This window comes from Halichoerus grypus, chromosome 15 (assembly GCF_964656455.1).
Source record: "Halichoerus grypus chromosome 15, mHalGry1.hap1.1, whole genome shotgun sequence".
Taxonomy (NCBI): domain Eukaryota; kingdom Metazoa; phylum Chordata; class Mammalia; order Carnivora; family Phocidae; genus Halichoerus; species Halichoerus grypus.
Window position 1 is genome coordinate 32491034 of NC_135726.1, and position 16955 is coordinate 32507988.

The following is a 16955-nucleotide window of genomic DNA, read 5'->3' on the forward strand; positions in this document are numbered from 1 at the left end:
AACATTTTTGATGTTAAGCCAAGACTTCTGGTTAACAGCCCCCTGTGAACTGAATACTTGACTTTGAAAAGATGTCCACAATTGAAATAACCGTAACAAGGGAGCATTCTGCAGACAGTCCTTGCCTTCTAGGCACTGGATTTTCATTTACCTCGCTCTTTTTTTTTTTTTTTTTTTTTTTTTTAATTTTATTTGACAGAGAGAGAGATAGCGAGAGCAGGAACACAGGCAGGGGAGTGGGAGAGGGAGAAGCAGGCTTCCCGCTGAGCAGGGAGCCCGATACAGGGCTCGATCCCAGGACCCTGAGATCATGACCTGAGCCGAAGGCAGACGCTTAACGACTGAGCCACCCAGGCACCCTTTACCTCGCTCTTTAGCACATGATACACCTGAGCTAGCTTTCGTAGACAGAATTCAGCTTTTCACAGATTGCCATCACGGTGTTGGGCAGACCTCACATGGCGATGTCTCCAAAATCAGAGTTCTTCCTGGCCAACCCAAACCCACTGCCTAGCCAAGAACTGTTGCTTGCGCAGGGCTGGGCCACTATACCTCCGTGGTTTCAGTGGCTTCTATGGTTGTATTTACTGACCCAACTTCCCCTTCCCATTCCTGCTCATTTTTACTCTTTTCTTTCTTACCCCTTTGGTGGGAAGGGAAAGCGATGGACTTGCCGTGGTAGATTATATTGTCCAAAAATAACCACAGCAGTCTATTTCCCCACCCCTTGAATCTGGGGGTACTTTGTGACATCAACCAACAGGACACATGAATATGACATGCTAAGTCATGAAAGGCAACATGATTCGCACCTGACTCACATGTGTTTGCTCTCTTCTCTCAACTCTTGCCCTTGGAACCTAGCCACCATGTTATAAGGAAGCCTAGGTCACATGGCAAGGTCATCTTGTTCTGGCTGACAGCCCCTGTGAGCCAACCATCAACATGAACAAGACTTCAGATGATTCTGGCTCCTTGTTTTCCAGCAGAAGCCCTAGGGTAGAGTTTTCTCAACCCTACCACTATGGGCATTTTGGACAGGTAATTCTTTGGGATCCCCTGTACACTATAGGATATTTAGCAGCATCCCTGGCTTCCACCCTCTAAGTAACAGCAGCAACCCCGAAACTGTAACAACAAAAAATGCCTCTAGACATTTCTAAATGGCCCCGGGGATGGGGGGGGGGGTGCAGTGTCGGAGGGGGGGTTGCCCCTAGTTGAGAACCCCTGGCCTAAACATTGTGGAGTAGAGACAAACCATCTCCACTGCGCACTGAATTCCTGACCTATAGAAACCATGAGAAAACACATGATTATTGTTGTTTTAAGCCTTGGCTTTCTGCCCCCTTGGTGCCTGGGGCCCTATGAAGATTCCAACGCCCCTTTTGGGGCTGCCTGCATGAGAATGAGGCAGCTTCCACACAAATCTAAATCAAAGCTTATTATATTTTTTGCCTCTCATGACCAGATATACATTATGTACTGAAGTAGGGAATTCCTGTAAATTTCACAGAATGGACACTAGGATAGCTTTAGGATCAGACAGACCTGGGATGGAATCCTGCCTCTGACATTATGTGACCTCTCCTTTTGGCCTCTGGTCAAATGTCACCTCTTCAGACAGCCCTTTCCACATGAACCCATCTAATAGGCCCTTGGAACCAGCCACCATGTCAACCAATTCTTTTATTTTTTTCTTCCTAGACGAAATTACATTTACATCTTTATTCATCTGAGATTGTAAGCTCCTGAGCATTCTGGTCTTGCCTATCTCATTCGCACCTGTATCCCTTGGACCTAGAGGGGTGCATGGCATAGAGTGGTCAATAAGTATGGGCTAGGGGTGCCTGGGTGTCTCAGTCGGTTAAGTGTCAAGCATCTGCCTTCGGTTCAGGTCACGATACCAGGGTCCTGGATCGAGGCCCGCATCGGGCTCCCTGCTCAGCGGATAGCCTGCTTCCTTCTCTCCCTCTGCCTTCCATTCCCCATGCTTGTGCTCTCTGTCAAATAAATAAATAAAATCTTAAAAAAAAAAGTATGTGCGAAAGGAATGAGTGCCCCTGAAGGAGTTCCTCAACCTCTCTAAATCCCAGCTTCCTTACCAGGAAGGTGGAGTAATAATGCCTCACTCATAAAGCCTAGTACCCAAAAGGCACTCAAAAATTGGTGTGAAGTTGTTACTACTAAAATTCAAAAAGTAGGTTATATTTATATTTGATTACAGCTATGAAGTGTAGCCCTAGAAATTCATGAAGTGCACATAAAACAATGGAACTATATCATGAAGAAATCATTCAATACGAAATAGAACACACTCAGAAGCATTTTTTTGGTCTTGCATTCTTAGAAAAATAACCATTACCTTAGATTCAAAACCCTAATCTAAATCACGTTACTGGTTTACATTATGTGTAATTCATACTCTCCCTAAATTAAGGAAAACATTCGAGTGATTTTTATTGAGTTCACATTTCTGGTCATTTATCCAAATTTGGGAAAGAAGCTTCAATCTACCCTGCCTTTCTGACAAATTCTCAGTAAAAGGTCAACACATGTGGTACTGTTAAAATTAAGTAAATGTCAACAGAAGTTAAGCAAAAGAGGTGACTGAAAACATCTTTCCCCTCAACAACTTTGTACAGCATGTAAGAATCTGTAGCACACCTAAATGTAGGTAAATAGTCAACCCACAAGTAGCCAAGCGGCAAATTTTTACTTAGGTGACTTTTTCAGACTGATTTCCAATGTTCTGATATAGAATAGGAAACATATCCCAGAATGGGTGCTACTATCATCCTAATTATAGTGAAAAAACAGCTTTCTGCTTTCCCAAATGTGGGAAAACAGGGAACCCTAAGTGATTATAGAACCCATGCAATGGAGCAAATGATAGACTGACCCAATCTGAAACACAACATTGCTAAAATTTTCTTGATGGTTTGAAGATCCATAGTTTTTAATGAAGGGAACAAAGATATTAATGTACTGAGAATGCAAGGACCAGAATCTACTGACAACTTTCTCCTTTTATCTCTGATGGCAGCCACAAACAAAATGTATCACAAATTTTATAACTATTCAGAAAGAGATTTATTTATACTTTTAATTTAATTTATTTAATTTATACTTTTTAATTTTAGCATTAAAATACATTAGCATTAAAAGTAAAGCAAGTTAGGCAGAGTTGTACGATCCTCATACATTTAACGTTCAAACATGGTAACACAAAGAGCTAGAAAAAGTTGGCCCATCCTCCCCAGAAAGTTCTCCAATAACAGTTCACACTATCCACATAGACCCCACAAGATTACGTTATTTAATAAATCTCAATGTTCCAAAGGAATTTTAGAATACCATCTCTAAATATAAGCAATTCTCCTTTATCGAAAATTTCATTCTGATAAGAAAAGGTTCTGTCAACAATACCCATGAACTTGGAATTTACGTAAAGTGTTTAATTATATGTTCCCACAACTGAGAAACTTTCCATTATTTCTCCAAGGCCGAGCGTGGTATCATTTTCCTGTGATCATCCAGGTGATAAATGTGCAAGCATCAGTGACCACAAAGAGCCAGCTGAACCGGGAGGAACACACCACGTGTTTCCTGTACAGCAGAGGCACAGAACGTGTGCGCTTTCCTGCAAGTGCAACAAACGCTATACTGGTTGGAGATGGGAGCTTCTGGTACCTTGCCTGGCACTCCCACCGAAAAATGGTGATTTGTTCTGCCACTCAGGCAGACAGGATTCCCGCAGGGTAGGCACGTCCTGGAAGCAGGGATAGGCTAGGCCTGCTCACCTAGGGGCCTGGCTGTGCACAACCCCGTTTGGCCCAGCAACCTACAGGGAGCCCACGTGAAGGGGTGGAGGGAGTGAGCCTGAGCAATAGCAGGCCTCCCCCTCCTCCACCATGGACGTTCGGCTGGGTTGGTGGGAGCCAGAATGTTACCAAAAGTCAGATAAAACATCCCCTCTCCAGTAACCGCCCCATCCCCCCATGCCATCCAGATCTCTGCCTGGTTTATAAAGCTGGGAGACAAATGCATAAAGCTATAGTTATCGGGCCGGCTCACAGCAACAAGCCACCTCTGCAGCCAGAGCTGCCCAGTCTTGTCTATATCCTGTCTTAGGTGTGGCTGGGCACGGTTTTCACATGATCACACCAGCTAAAGAATGCACAGTCTGAGATCACTGGAAAACTATATCTGCTGACTGACAAATGCTGGAAGGTCGGCAGAGACAGAACAATAACTATATATGGGTTTCTGAACATTTACTTCATTTTTAAAAACTGACCTAGAACTTCTGCAACATGCACTATTAAGTGCACAGTACCTTGTATTAACTTGGTAAGAGTGCAAAATAGGGATGCCTGGGTGGCTCAGTCGGTTAAGCGTCTGCCTTCAGCTCAGGTCATGATCCCAGGGTCCTGGGATGGAGCCTCATGTTGGGCTCCCTGCTCAGCAGGGAGCCTGCTTCTCCGTCTCCGTCTGCCCCTCCCCCCTGCTCGCTCTCTCTCTCTCTCTCTCAAATAAACTCTTAAAAAAAAATAGGGCGCCTGGGTGGCTCAGTCATTAAGCACCTGCCTTCGGCCCAGGTCATGATCCTAGGGTCCTGGGATTGAGCCCTGCATCAGGCTCCCTGTTCCGCGGGAAGCCTGCTTCTCCCTCTCCCACTTCCCCTGCTTGTGCTCCCTCTCTCGCTGTCTCTGTCAAATAAATAAATAAAATCTTTTTTTTTTTTTTTTAAAGATTTTATTTATTTATTTGAGAGAGAGAGAGTGAGAGACAGAGAGCATGAGAGGGAGGAGGGTCAGAGGGAGAAGCAGACACCCTGCCGAGCAGGGAGCCCGATGCGGGACTCGATCCCGGGACTCCAGGATCATGACCTGAGCCGAAGGCAGTTGCTTAACCAACTGAGCCACCCAGGCGCCCAAATAAATAAAATCTTAAGAAAAAAAAAAAAAATAGATGTCTAGAAGAACTGGGGAGTGGGGCACCTGGCTGGCTCAGTCGTTACAGCGTGCGACCCTTGATCTCAGGGTCATTGAGCTCGAGGCCCACACTGGGTGTAGCGATTACTTAAAAACAAAACAAAAAAAAACACTTAAAAAAAAAAGAACTGGGGAACAACTCCTGAATGAATGTTTATATAAAAGCTTGTATTTAGTCAAAAGCGACCATATTTTGATCTTTTAAGAGTTTCAACTCTTTTATTTTTATAAATATTTATATTTAGTTTTATTTATGTAAGTAATCTCTACCTCCAACATGGGGCTCGAACTCAGGACCCTGAGATCAAGAGTCACATGCCTCTCTGTCTGAGCCAGTCATGTGTCCCCTAAGAGTTACAACTCTTGCCTTAATGTGGCGTCTTAGAAGAAAAGTTAAATAGTTTACAATGAGATATATGAATACTACGCTGAATGTTACACAGTGGAGTTATAGCTTATTTGGTGATGAAATTTTAAAGTTAGTGCAGAAAGCAAGTATTACATATCTTCAAGCTTACCTTCAAAAACTCCCTGAAGACACTCTGAAATTGAGGAGCTGAGAGCAGCAGATTCTTATCTCTCAATTACCCTCACTGCAGACATGCATGCTGGGTAGGTAATGTGGAGAATTTTCCTTTACTACATAAAATACTATTTTTCCCTCCCTCTCAGTCTCTTTCGTTTGGTTTGAGCTGCTATAATTCGATGTGGCCAAGTCAAATGAGATTCTACTACCACAAACTATGAAAACCTGGTAGAGGAGCACGCAATAACCCTTGTACAGCTAGGCCATTTAGAAAGAATAGTTAACTACATATACTATCTCTCTAAGTTTCTGTGTACAAATGAAATTAATCCATATTAGAGACCTTAGTAACATCTCTTACCATGCAAAGGTGCTTGAAGAAAGAAATGTTAGAAAAAAGCAGGGTACGGTACTCTATGTCTGGTAGTCTACCATCTGCCTTAAGAACACACATGCATACTTTTTATACTGAGAATCTCTCTGGAAGAACACACAAGAAACCGTAACAGCGACTGACTCAGGGAGAGGAACTGGATGGTATGAGGAAAAGGAGAGAGGCCTTCCGCTTTACACCCTCTAATAACTTGTGAATTCTGTAATACATGTACGGATTACCCAATCAAATGTAAATCAAATGGTTTTATGTTTAAGAAGAAAAATAAAGACTAGAGAATTAAGCAAGTATCTTCATGGGGCCTAATACTTATGATATTTGTGATTCAGCCTTATTGGCCTGACATAACTGGATGCAATTTTAATAAAAAATAACAGTATAACCCACAGACCAGCTTACATATGTTGTTTGGACTCAATGCCACTGGCAACTATAAATCTGATTCTTAGTGCTTGGGAAAGGTTTCTGCAGGCTGGATGACAAGCATGACACAATGCCGAAGTCCAAGTTCCTCACCCTTCAAAACTCTGCTCGATCCAAATAATCTTTCACAATGAGGCCTAAATGTTTACCTGGCTGAGAAAAAAGCAGCTGGGACAGATGTTGTGCAAGTGTCTGCAGGGCTGCAGGTCCCCCGAGATGGTCCACATCCAGGAGGGATACAAGACTCTGGAGACACACGAGGGCTCTGCACTGAATAGTGTTCATTCTGGATAGGAAGGCAAAGAATGCGGTCTGTTTCTCTAACAGTTACCCAACAGAATTCAGTATTCACTTTTAACCTAAGCTTCGGGCTCTGACTGGGGATATCTGAACGCAGAAGATGTATGGCTATTAACAAAGAATCTTAAGGTGACCTGATTACCTACCTCATCAAAATGCTTGAGCACTCAGGGCCTGAGGCACAGCTCACTTATGAGTCATAAGGAATTTATTTAGAAGAATTTTTATGCATGGTGACATTGGCAAAACAATTCTGAATTGTGAAACAGGACATTATACATAAAGTGCTCAACGCACATACAGAGTTTCATAGTTTATAAAGCGAACACCGTGCCCCAAGATAAGAAACACGGCTAACACCCTCACAGCGCATCTATCCCTTCCCTATCTTGCCCCACCTTTCCGACCCCTAAAAGTCACCACTATCTGGACTTTTATGGTAAACAGTTCCCTGCTCTTCTTTATAGGTTTACTACCTATGTACCCTAAAACAAAATAGTTAAGCGTTGCCATTTACTGAACTTTGAAAAACAGAATCAGTGTATATTCTTTTGTGCTTTGCTTTCTTGCTCAATGTTCTAGCTCAGATTTTTTTTTTTTAACTGCTGTATATATTCTACTGTGTGATTATGTCAAAATTTATTTCTCCACTCTGCCACCGATGGACACTGAGGTTGCTTCCTGGTTGGGGCAACTGGAACCACATTGCTATTCACGTTCTCATGGCTTAGTGCACATATGCACACATTTTCCTAGAGAATATGCACAGGAACAGAACTCTTGAATCTGGGGGGAGTCAGCTTCTTCTAGTTAGTGGTCCATCCTTTCATGTAATAACAATGACAAAGAGTTTTGAAAACAGAAAAGTTCTTACTTTCTGACCAAAGATTTCCAAGTGGGACTCCTAAAACATATGTCAACTGCAGTGCTGTTTGGAAAGGCAGTTTTCTCAAAAATCTAGATTCAAGAAAGGCAGTAAAGCAAAGGTTAAAGACTAGCATCCTTTTACACACAATCCCTTTATCAAGCCCCAACCTACTGCCTCTAAGTGAAATGGTTAGGCTTGGGAAGGATCTACTTTCCAGCGTACTCCCACTACTGTTAGTTCTAGCTTCTTTCTTACCAATTACCCACAGTCTGGAAGTGCGAGCAAACCTCTTTTGCATACACGGTGAATAGCTCTCTCAAGCCCTTCCCATGCTCCACAATGAGGCTGGACTTGAAACAGACTACCTTCTTTGGGATGAGGTAGTTGGTGAACGCGGTGTGAACCTCATGGGAGAGGCAAAGGGGAGACAGCAGCTGCCCACCGCACTCACTGAAGGAATTCTCCATAAATGCATCGCTCTCATCACTGCTAGAAAGCTCTTCCCACTCATCATCAGAGGGATCTGGGAAGAGTGCAAACCACACGTAAGTGGAATATTTAAGAAAATCCTCAGGGAAGCTGCCCTTTCAGTCCAGGGGGAGAATGTCTAAATGTATAAACTGGTAACAAACCTTCACTGCAGCACATGTTGACGACAATTTCCAGAGCAGTCTGCTGAGCCGTCAACAATGCTATGGTCTCTCTCAGTTCCTTGTCAGTGGGCTAAAAAATAAATAAATAAATAAATAAATAAATAAACAACCAACTAACTCGCAATGTTTGGGAAAGTATTTTCACGTGAATGTCCTTAGCTAGAGCCTACTGGATGATTTTTACCCTTGGAATAGAATGCATGGGGGATGGGGCAGCCAGAAGAAAAGTCATAACGTGCTGAAGCACAAACAAGCATTATGATTGCTCCTGGCACTGGGCAGCAGGCCGCCGTTAACTGGGCTTCCATCTATCTACACGGTTATTTTAGGTAGCTGGAGAGAAAAGATAAATATTCCGGAATTCTGAACTGAATTCACCCTGAAACTTAATCCAATGTGTTAAGAAGTAGCTCAGAACACTAAGATTAACACAAGAGCTCATTTCAGAGACCAGCCACTTATACACAACAAACCAGCTTTTAGATGCTTAGACGTCTCGTTGGAAAAGAATGCATTAACAAGAACTACTAACGAGCCCTTATGTGCCCAACAGAGCTTGGCTGAGGTGCAGACAGGCTTGGCTTCCTGGCTTTCTCTGAACCCTGCAAGAAAGCATTTCTTTGGGGTGCCTGGGTGGCTCAGTAGGGTAAGTGTCGGCCTTTGGCTCAGGTCATGATCTCAGGGTCCTGCATCAGGCTCCCTACTCAGCAGGGAGTCTGCTTCTCCCTCTCCTCCCAGCTTGTGCTCTCTCTATCTCTAACAAGTAAGTAAAATCTTAAAAAAAAATAAAAGGCATTTCTTTAAGACTGAAGAAAGGGGAGAACTTCCTTCTCTGGAAATAATTAACATGAACTTAAAATGGGTTGTAGAAATTTACATAACCTTAATTCTCAAGTTACCTATGAAAAGTGAAATAGCTACGTTGATATTCCAGAATAGTGCCTAGGCTAAAAATAATGCATATTTTATCATCTGAATGTTTCCCCCTTTCAACAAGCTTCTAATTGTCTTTTAATGCCTGTACAATATTCCATTAAATGGATACACTATCATTTAATTTGGAATATTTCAAATTACCTGGATTTCTCATTTCCTTAGATTTACTGGGTCAAAGGATTACCTATAGATCCTGTGACATGTTCCTATTTTCCTTTCCAGAATGTTCATACTGATTTATAATCCTCCAGCAACTTCTTGTGCAACAATTTGACTGCAATTTTGAACCATGTTCAAAGTTATTATTAAAAAATAATAAATAGGGGCACCTAGCTGGCTCAGTCGGGAGAGCATGCGACTCTTGATCTCGGGGTTGTGAGTTCAAGGCCCACACTGGGCGTAGGGATTACTTAAAAATCAAATCTATAACAATAACAACAAAATAATAAAAATAAATTTAAAATAATAAAATTATTATTAAAAGATAATTATTTTTGATAAAAATTATTTTAAAAGCAAAGTGCTCATTTAAAGATGTAGCTTAGGAATGTATTTGTATTCCTTTTACTGCTGGGAAGAAGATATATAAAAACTATTCCTACCTGCTTTGTGTGTGTACGATATTCAAGTAAACAAAAGTTTATTAGAGACTCAAAGCTAAATAAGAGATGTTGCGGAGCTCTCATCCCCTAGAGATATATGAAAATCTTGCTCAGAAGAACCCTGAAATTAAGTTCTACTTCTTTATAACTCTCCTGATCAGAACCGTTCTCTGCTTCTTATTGTCATCAAATGAACATAAAGAACCAATCTCGATGAAATGTTATGACATCTGAGATTTGCTCCAAAATATGCGAGGTGGGGAAATAGATGAAATAAAACAGACTAGGATTTGATCACTGGGTAACAGTGGAAGCTGGGCGAGGGACTCCTCTACTTCTGCATATGTTAAAATGACAACTTGGGTTGGTTCTCTTTACATATTTGTGGTTGTACTTTCTTACTTTAAATTATGCAAATTAAAGGTTTTGATTCCGAAGGCCTCCTGCACCAGCCACCAGGCAGTGGGAAAGACCAGAGCTGTCGGACATTACATTTGTATTCCAGGCACATACAGGCACCGTACAGGCACTTAAACATTGGCTGACTGACCATCATGTTAATCATCTGGTCTACTCAGTTATGTTAAGAGACTTTAAAAAGCAAGCTTTCCTTATGAGAAAACGCTGCATTTTATGAGCAGCAATGTTCTATTTTTAAATAATACGAAGAAAAGTAAATGCCTAAATGACGGTTAATTTTCAGTACTTTTTACACGGTGGCACTGAATCTTGGTAGATGTGGATCTCAGTCCCCACCTTCTCCCTATAGGAGTCCCTGGGGGAGCAGTGGAAGGACGCAAGTGCGCCGCTCTCCCCCTCCCTGCAAGAGATTTCAGACACTTCAGAGTTCCCTTACAACCAAACCGTACTCCCCGCTCCTGCTGGTGGGAAGTCGGCGTGGTCAGTCACGGTACACGTGTTTTCGGTCGGGCCAGTCCATGCAAGACCACAGCTGCAGAGCCTCCAAGCCCTGATCCGTCACATCCTGACTTTCCCCCCCGGCGGGGGAGGGGGAAGCACGTCTGTCCCAGATCTGTAACTCACCCTTCCAATGTCAAACTGCAGAGAAAATGCTGTTAGGGCTCTGCCTTTGTCTATCTTGTTTTACTTATTTTAAATTTTACTCAGACTATAAAACAAGCAGTAAATTGGGGGTTCAAATATGTGCCCGCCCACACCAAAAGCTGTGCTATGATTTTGAAGCAACTTTATGACTTGCAAGCAGCTCAAGGGTGGGGCAGCCTTCTCATGTTTATATTCACCCCAGGACTTAACAGGATGCTGTGCACCTAAGGGCTATCTATCCATGGGGGCTGGGAAAGTAGTTCTCATGACAACATTATGATTTCATTAAAATACCACCAATTCGGGGCGCCTGGGTGGCTCAGTCGTTAAGCGTCTGCCTTCGGCTCAGGTCATGATCCCAGGGCCCTGGGATCGAGTCCCGCATCGGGCTCCCTGCTCTGCGGGAGGCCTGCTTCTCCCTCTCCCACTCCCCCTGCTTGTGTTCCCTCTCTCGCTCTATCTCTCTCTGTCAAATAAATAAAATCTTTAAAAAAAAAAAAAAATACCACCAATTCATGCTTTACAAGACTTTGTGAATCCAGGAAAGGAGGATACTGTTATATTTCTTTTCAGGTATATTCCATTTAAAGAACTCTTATATTGGGCATAAACTTCTCAAAACTCTAAGACTCTGAATGAAGACAGCTCCTAGTTTCAGTTCAGGATCAGGAGAGGCCACACCTGGAAGTGCAGGAAGCCTGCGAGGACAGGGCTGGGGCTCCTGCAGTTCAGCCTCCGTCCTCTTTCTTCAGAATGCCGTCAGCGGCCTAACCCATCTCCCAGCCTCCAGGCCCCCTAACGACACTAACCTGCTTTCACCACGCTGCTCCCATCCCATCCTTTAAGACAGCTAGGTGTTCTGTCCAAAAAGCCTTCTCTGACAACCTCAGCCTCTCCTCTCCCATCAGGGCTGTCTATGTGGCGTGCCTCGCTCTACAAACTACTCCCTCAAAACTCTGTGCGCAGCCCTATCCCCGCTCTCAGCACAAGCACTGTCATGTATCCTAATTATGAGTCTGTCCTCCCAAGACAGAAAAGGTCCCTGAAGACAATAAAAATGTCCTAATTGTCTTTCTAGCATCAGCATTCGGCACAGTGCCTGGCACACACACCAGGAGCACAGAAAATGTGCACCTGAACGAATAAAGCCAAGTCATTGTCCTCCCTGCCTCCCCAGCTACTCGTTGACCTTCTCTGGGGGGAAACATCTTCCCAAAGCATGGCTCCATCTCTGCTGACTGGCTCCACTGAAATGCTCCCTGCCCCGGAGCTTGCTCACCTTTACTCCAACACGAGTGTGTCGGTGAACACGAACAACCACCAGTTCTCACAAGCACCCAACCTTCTCTGCTCAGCAATGGGGGGCTCATTAATGCGGGCTGAGCCTGCTATTTTGGTAAGGAGAAATATGAAAACAAGAGACAAGAATGCAGGTACCACCGGAGCAAAGTACAAACTCCTTCAGTAATGAAGACTATCTGGCCCAGAGTGTGTCACTGAAGAGGGGAGACACAGGAGTTAGGAAGATGACTGCATGTTTCTCAAGGGTTACAAAAGTCCTGGTCTCTCCCCTCTTGGAAATCCTCTGTATAGAAAAGTTTCATTTTAGACAGGAGATGTTTTCTCCCCCTTTGGGAGTAGATTTCTAAAGCTGCAATGAGAGCCAATGAGGAAGCATGACGGACTGTTACTGAATTGCACTTTGTAATAACTGCACTGTGACAGGGTTCTACAAAGCTCAGGATACCTATTAGAAGAAAGTGGCTGTATGAATCCAGGCTTGCATGCATCAGTCTGACTTACTGGAAGCAAATCAGAAATGAAGGTTTTCCTTCTGACTTTCCTTTTGTGCGGGATCTCTTCCATTTCATCATCTTCCATCAGAGAGCCACGGCTGGTGCTCTCCAGCGCGTCCTCCGTCTCTGCAGCAGCTTCTAACCTCTGCCTTTCGGCTTCATGCATTCGAATTACCGTCTCACCAGCGTCCACATCCAGAACGTCAGACAAGATCTTCAGTATGGCATTTATGATTTCTGCCTGACTCTTGGATGGAATAATGTCCTTTAGGTTCCAAATGGTGCCTGGGGGGAAAACGCACGTAAGGACAAAGGACTCGCCTGTGAAAGCTTTTATTAAATACAGTTTCCACAAGATTGGTTCTCTTAAGCTCAGGTGTAATATAAAAAAAAAAAATCTCCAACCCTTTGCCTGTGTTCAGTTTTTATTAAATGTCAAAAAAAAAAAAAAAAGCTTCGCACAGAGGCGGCTCCCTTTATTACAGTCCTGCATGATCACCTCTCTTCCTTGGCACACAATGCCTCTCTCAGACACACCGCACAGCAACAGACCGAGAGAACGCTGATCAAGTTTCACTTGAAACGACAAATGAAGCTGCCTCGCTCTCTTTCATCTTAACCTGAGCTGCCCTCCTAGGCAGCTTCTTATATTCCAAGAGAGGAACGAAATGCACAAAAATTCCAAGGTTTCTGGACAAACCAGACAGCAGGTTCTTGGTTTTTTGCTTATCAAAACAGAACAGGAGCTACCATTAAGTAGGCAGACAGACTAATTGAAAAAAACAAAAAACAAAACAAAACAAGTCACTGTTAAAATAAAAATACATCCTGGATATGGACCCAAAAGAATTGAAAGCAGGGACTCAAACAGATATGTGTCCACCCATATTCACAGCAGCATTACTCAACAGCCACCGACCCGAGTGCCCATCTGCTGATGAGTGGTCAAATATATACACAGAGTGGAATATTATTCAGCCTTAAAAAGGGAGGAAATTCTGACACCCTACAACACGGATGAACTCTGAGGACATTATACTAAATGAATTAGTCATAGTTCGTACAGCATGCAACTCTTGATCTCGGGGTCATGAGTTTGAGCCCCACACTGGGTGTGAGCTTACTTAAAAAAAAAAAAAAAAAAGAAAGATTTAAAAATAATAAAATAAATGAAATTAGCCAATCAGAAAAAGAAAAACACTGTATAATTCCACTTAGATGAGGCACCTAAAATAGTCAAGTTCACAGAGACAGAAAGTAGGATGGTGGCTGCTGGGGGTGGGAGGATGGGAAAATGGGGAGTTGTTCAATGTGTGCAGACTTTCACTTTTGCAAGATGAAGAGTCCTGGAGATTGGTTGCACAACAATGTGAATGTACCTAACGTTACTGAACTATACACTCAAGAATGGTCAAGATGGTAAACTCTATGTTACATATATTTCACTACTAAAAAACAACACCTCTCATGATAAATTACCTCTGGAAGAGCAGGAAGAAGATATATACAGAAAATATATAAATTACCCACTACTCAACGGATCACCAGATTATTTCTTATCTCTACATTTAGAAATCCCAAGGAGAAAGGAGCTGGGGGTAAAGAATTTATAGAAAAGAGAGTGGTCATGTCATGTCCATTTCTGAACTCACTGGTTCATAAACAAGAAAGGATCCTGACAATAGCACTTCTTTATACAAAGACAGTAGCTTGTTAAATTGAAAAGAAACCTATTCTAGAAGGCTCCACAACTATGCATAACCTCTTGAATTAAGGATCTCCACTTATATTACAATTTTCAGAACAGACATAAGCACAGAAGGTCATTATGTGGTGAAAATGAACGAGTGACTGAATTTTGGCCTCCATCTCTACCCATTACAAATTAGTAAAAAAGCACACTGCCGGGGCGCCTGGGTGGCTCAGATGGTTAAGCGTCTGCCTTCGGCTCGAGTCATGATCCTAGGGTCCTGGGATCGAGTCCCGCATCGGGCTCCCTGCTCAGCGGGAAGCCTGCTTCTCCCTCTGCCTCTGCCTCTCTCTCTCTCTCTCTCTCTGACTCTCATGAATAAATAAATGAAACATTTAAAAAAAAAAAAAAGCACACTGCCGCCTATGGCTAAATTTTACCTGCCACCAATGTCTTTAATAGAATGTACTCCATGGAACTGACAGGAGAAAGCATTGCTGATTCCAGTACATGCAATGCTGGGGCACTGAAAGATTTCAGCAGCTCTGGGTTATCTTCGGTCACTGTCTGCAAACAATATGCTATAAAGATAAAAATTAAGTATTAAAACACAAATGAATTCTGCTAGGATAATTTATACCAATTTAACTCATCAGAAAACATTTACATCTTTTTTTATTTTGTATTTAAATTCAATTTAGTTAACATATACTGTATTATTAGTTTCAGAAGTAGAGTTTAGTGATTCATCAGTTGCAACCCAGTGCTTATTCCATTAAGTGCTCACCTTAATGCCCATCACCCAGTCACCCCATCCTCCCACCCACCTCCCCTCCAGCAACCCTCAGTTTGTTCCTTATAGTAAACGGTCTCTTATGGTGTGCTACCCTCTCTGTTTTTATCTTATTTTTTCCTTCCCTTCCTCTATATTCATCCTTTTTGTTTCTTAAATTCCACATATGAGTGAAATCATATGGTATCTGTCTTCCTCTGACTTATTTCACTTAGCATTACACTCTCTAGTTCCATCTAAACATTTGCATCTTTACAACTCCTTCAGACACAGATAGCTTTTGTAAAGTAAGTATGCTTTACTTCAAGGATGGTACGTGCAAACGGGGCTTCTCAAACTGTCAGTGCAATGAAAGATTTTTTTTTTCTTTTTAATTTCTAATTCTTTACAAAATAAACTTTTACAAAATACAATTTAAAAGGCTCTTAAATGGTGCGACAATGTGAAATTACTATGAACATTTATTAAGGTTTCTCCTCAATTTCTGTACACGTCGGGGACCAGTGGCAAACAGCCTATGGGAGAGACGCTTTTAGCAGTTCCGTTATCGAGAACAAGCCCTGGACTTGGGGACATTCTGGCTTCCTTTAAATTCAGCATGACCTTAAAAGTTAGGGCTATTTCTGGTAAAACAGTATTTCTTTAAGAAAAAAAAGGGGGGGGGGCGCTTGGGTGGCTCAGTCGTTAAGCATCTGCCTTTGGCTCAGGTCATGATCCCAGGGTCCTAGGATCAAGCCTCGCATCAGGCTCCCTGCTTGGCCAGGAGCCTGCTTCTCCCTCTCCCGCTCCCCCTGCTTGTGTTCTCTCTCTAGCTGTGTCTCTCTCTGTCAAATAAATAAATAAAAATCTAAAAAAAGAAAAAAGTATTTTACATAAAAATGAGTAAGTTAAGAGATGGCTATGATATTAAAAGACATATGATCCCTTTAGTGCTTAACTCCTCCCTTGAGTTAAACAAGACAATGGATTACAACTCGCATACCAGAAATAATTAACTGAAAGTATCAAAACAACTGGGATTGCCTGACAGGTTTGACAGAAGAACCTCTGAAGCACAAAAGAGGAAGCAAGCCCAAATGTGTTTTTCTTAGTGTATTCCAAACAAATCCATTTCTTTCCAGGTCTCAAAATTTCAGTCGATCATGCCCATCCAAATTAGTCAAAATATATGCTACTGCTGGGATCTAGTTTGGTTCCCCAAATACATGTGTATACAAATCCACATATACGCATATATCCAAATGTAAATCTTTTTCATTAAGAGACTAATTAAATTCACTTTAGCAAAAAGCCAAGAGAAACTGAGGTTGCTACCATAAAGTCAATACAAGAGCAAAGAAAGCCATATTAATATATAGGATGGAATCTCAGAAAGTTCACTTTACTGTATGTAAACCTTGCTTGATTTTCAAACCAAAGTAATTGGACATTTGTTTAAAAAATCACGAATCTAGCTAAATGCAAAAAGAAAACATTATTATACAATGCAAAATTACTTTATTCTGACCCATTTTTTTTTTAAAAGATTTTATTTATTTATTCTACAGAGAGAGACACAGTGAGAGAGGGGACACAAGCAGCAGCAGAAGGAGAGGGAGAACCGGACTCCCCACTGAGCAAGGAGCCCAATGTAGGACTCGATCCCAGGACTCTGGGATCATGACCTGAGCCGAAGGCAGACGCTTAACGACTGAGCTACCCAGGTGCCCTCAGACCCATTTTTTTTACAGTTTATTACAGGACAAATATTAAAAACAACTAAAGCTACAAGACTAAAGACACAAAAATAGAAGTGAAGTTTTTCTTTTAAAAGCTATTAACTAACTTTTGTGAATTTCCCTAATTGTGAGAAAAACTGTCCTCTGAGATTAAAAGCCACCTACCAATTTCCTAGTTCAACCATTTTTAAAATCCA

General features: G+C 42.2%; 1 protein-coding gene across 3 annotated transcripts in view; it reads right to left on the bottom strand.

Annotated features, from left to right (window-relative positions):
- HEATR3 (HEAT repeat containing 3) overlaps positions 1-16955 on the bottom strand; it is a 39901-nt gene that overhangs the window by 14994 nt on the left and 7952 nt on the right. For 2 of the 3 annotated variants that reach the window (XM_078063232.1, XM_078063230.1), the window contains exons 6-11: positions 14688-14828; positions 12565-12842; positions 8138-8228; positions 7793-8028; positions 7512-7594; positions 6487-6623 (exon numbers count right to left, since the gene is read on the bottom strand). In XM_078063232.1, the coding sequence (XP_077919358.1) occupies positions 6487-6623; positions 7512-7594; positions 7793-8028; positions 8138-8228; positions 12565-12842; positions 14688-14828 (966 nt within the window). The remainder of the gene's footprint in view (positions 1-6486; positions 6624-7511; positions 7595-7792; positions 8029-8137; positions 8229-12564; positions 12843-14687; positions 14829-16955) is intronic. The other variant, XM_078063231.1, reaches the window with a different exon arrangement.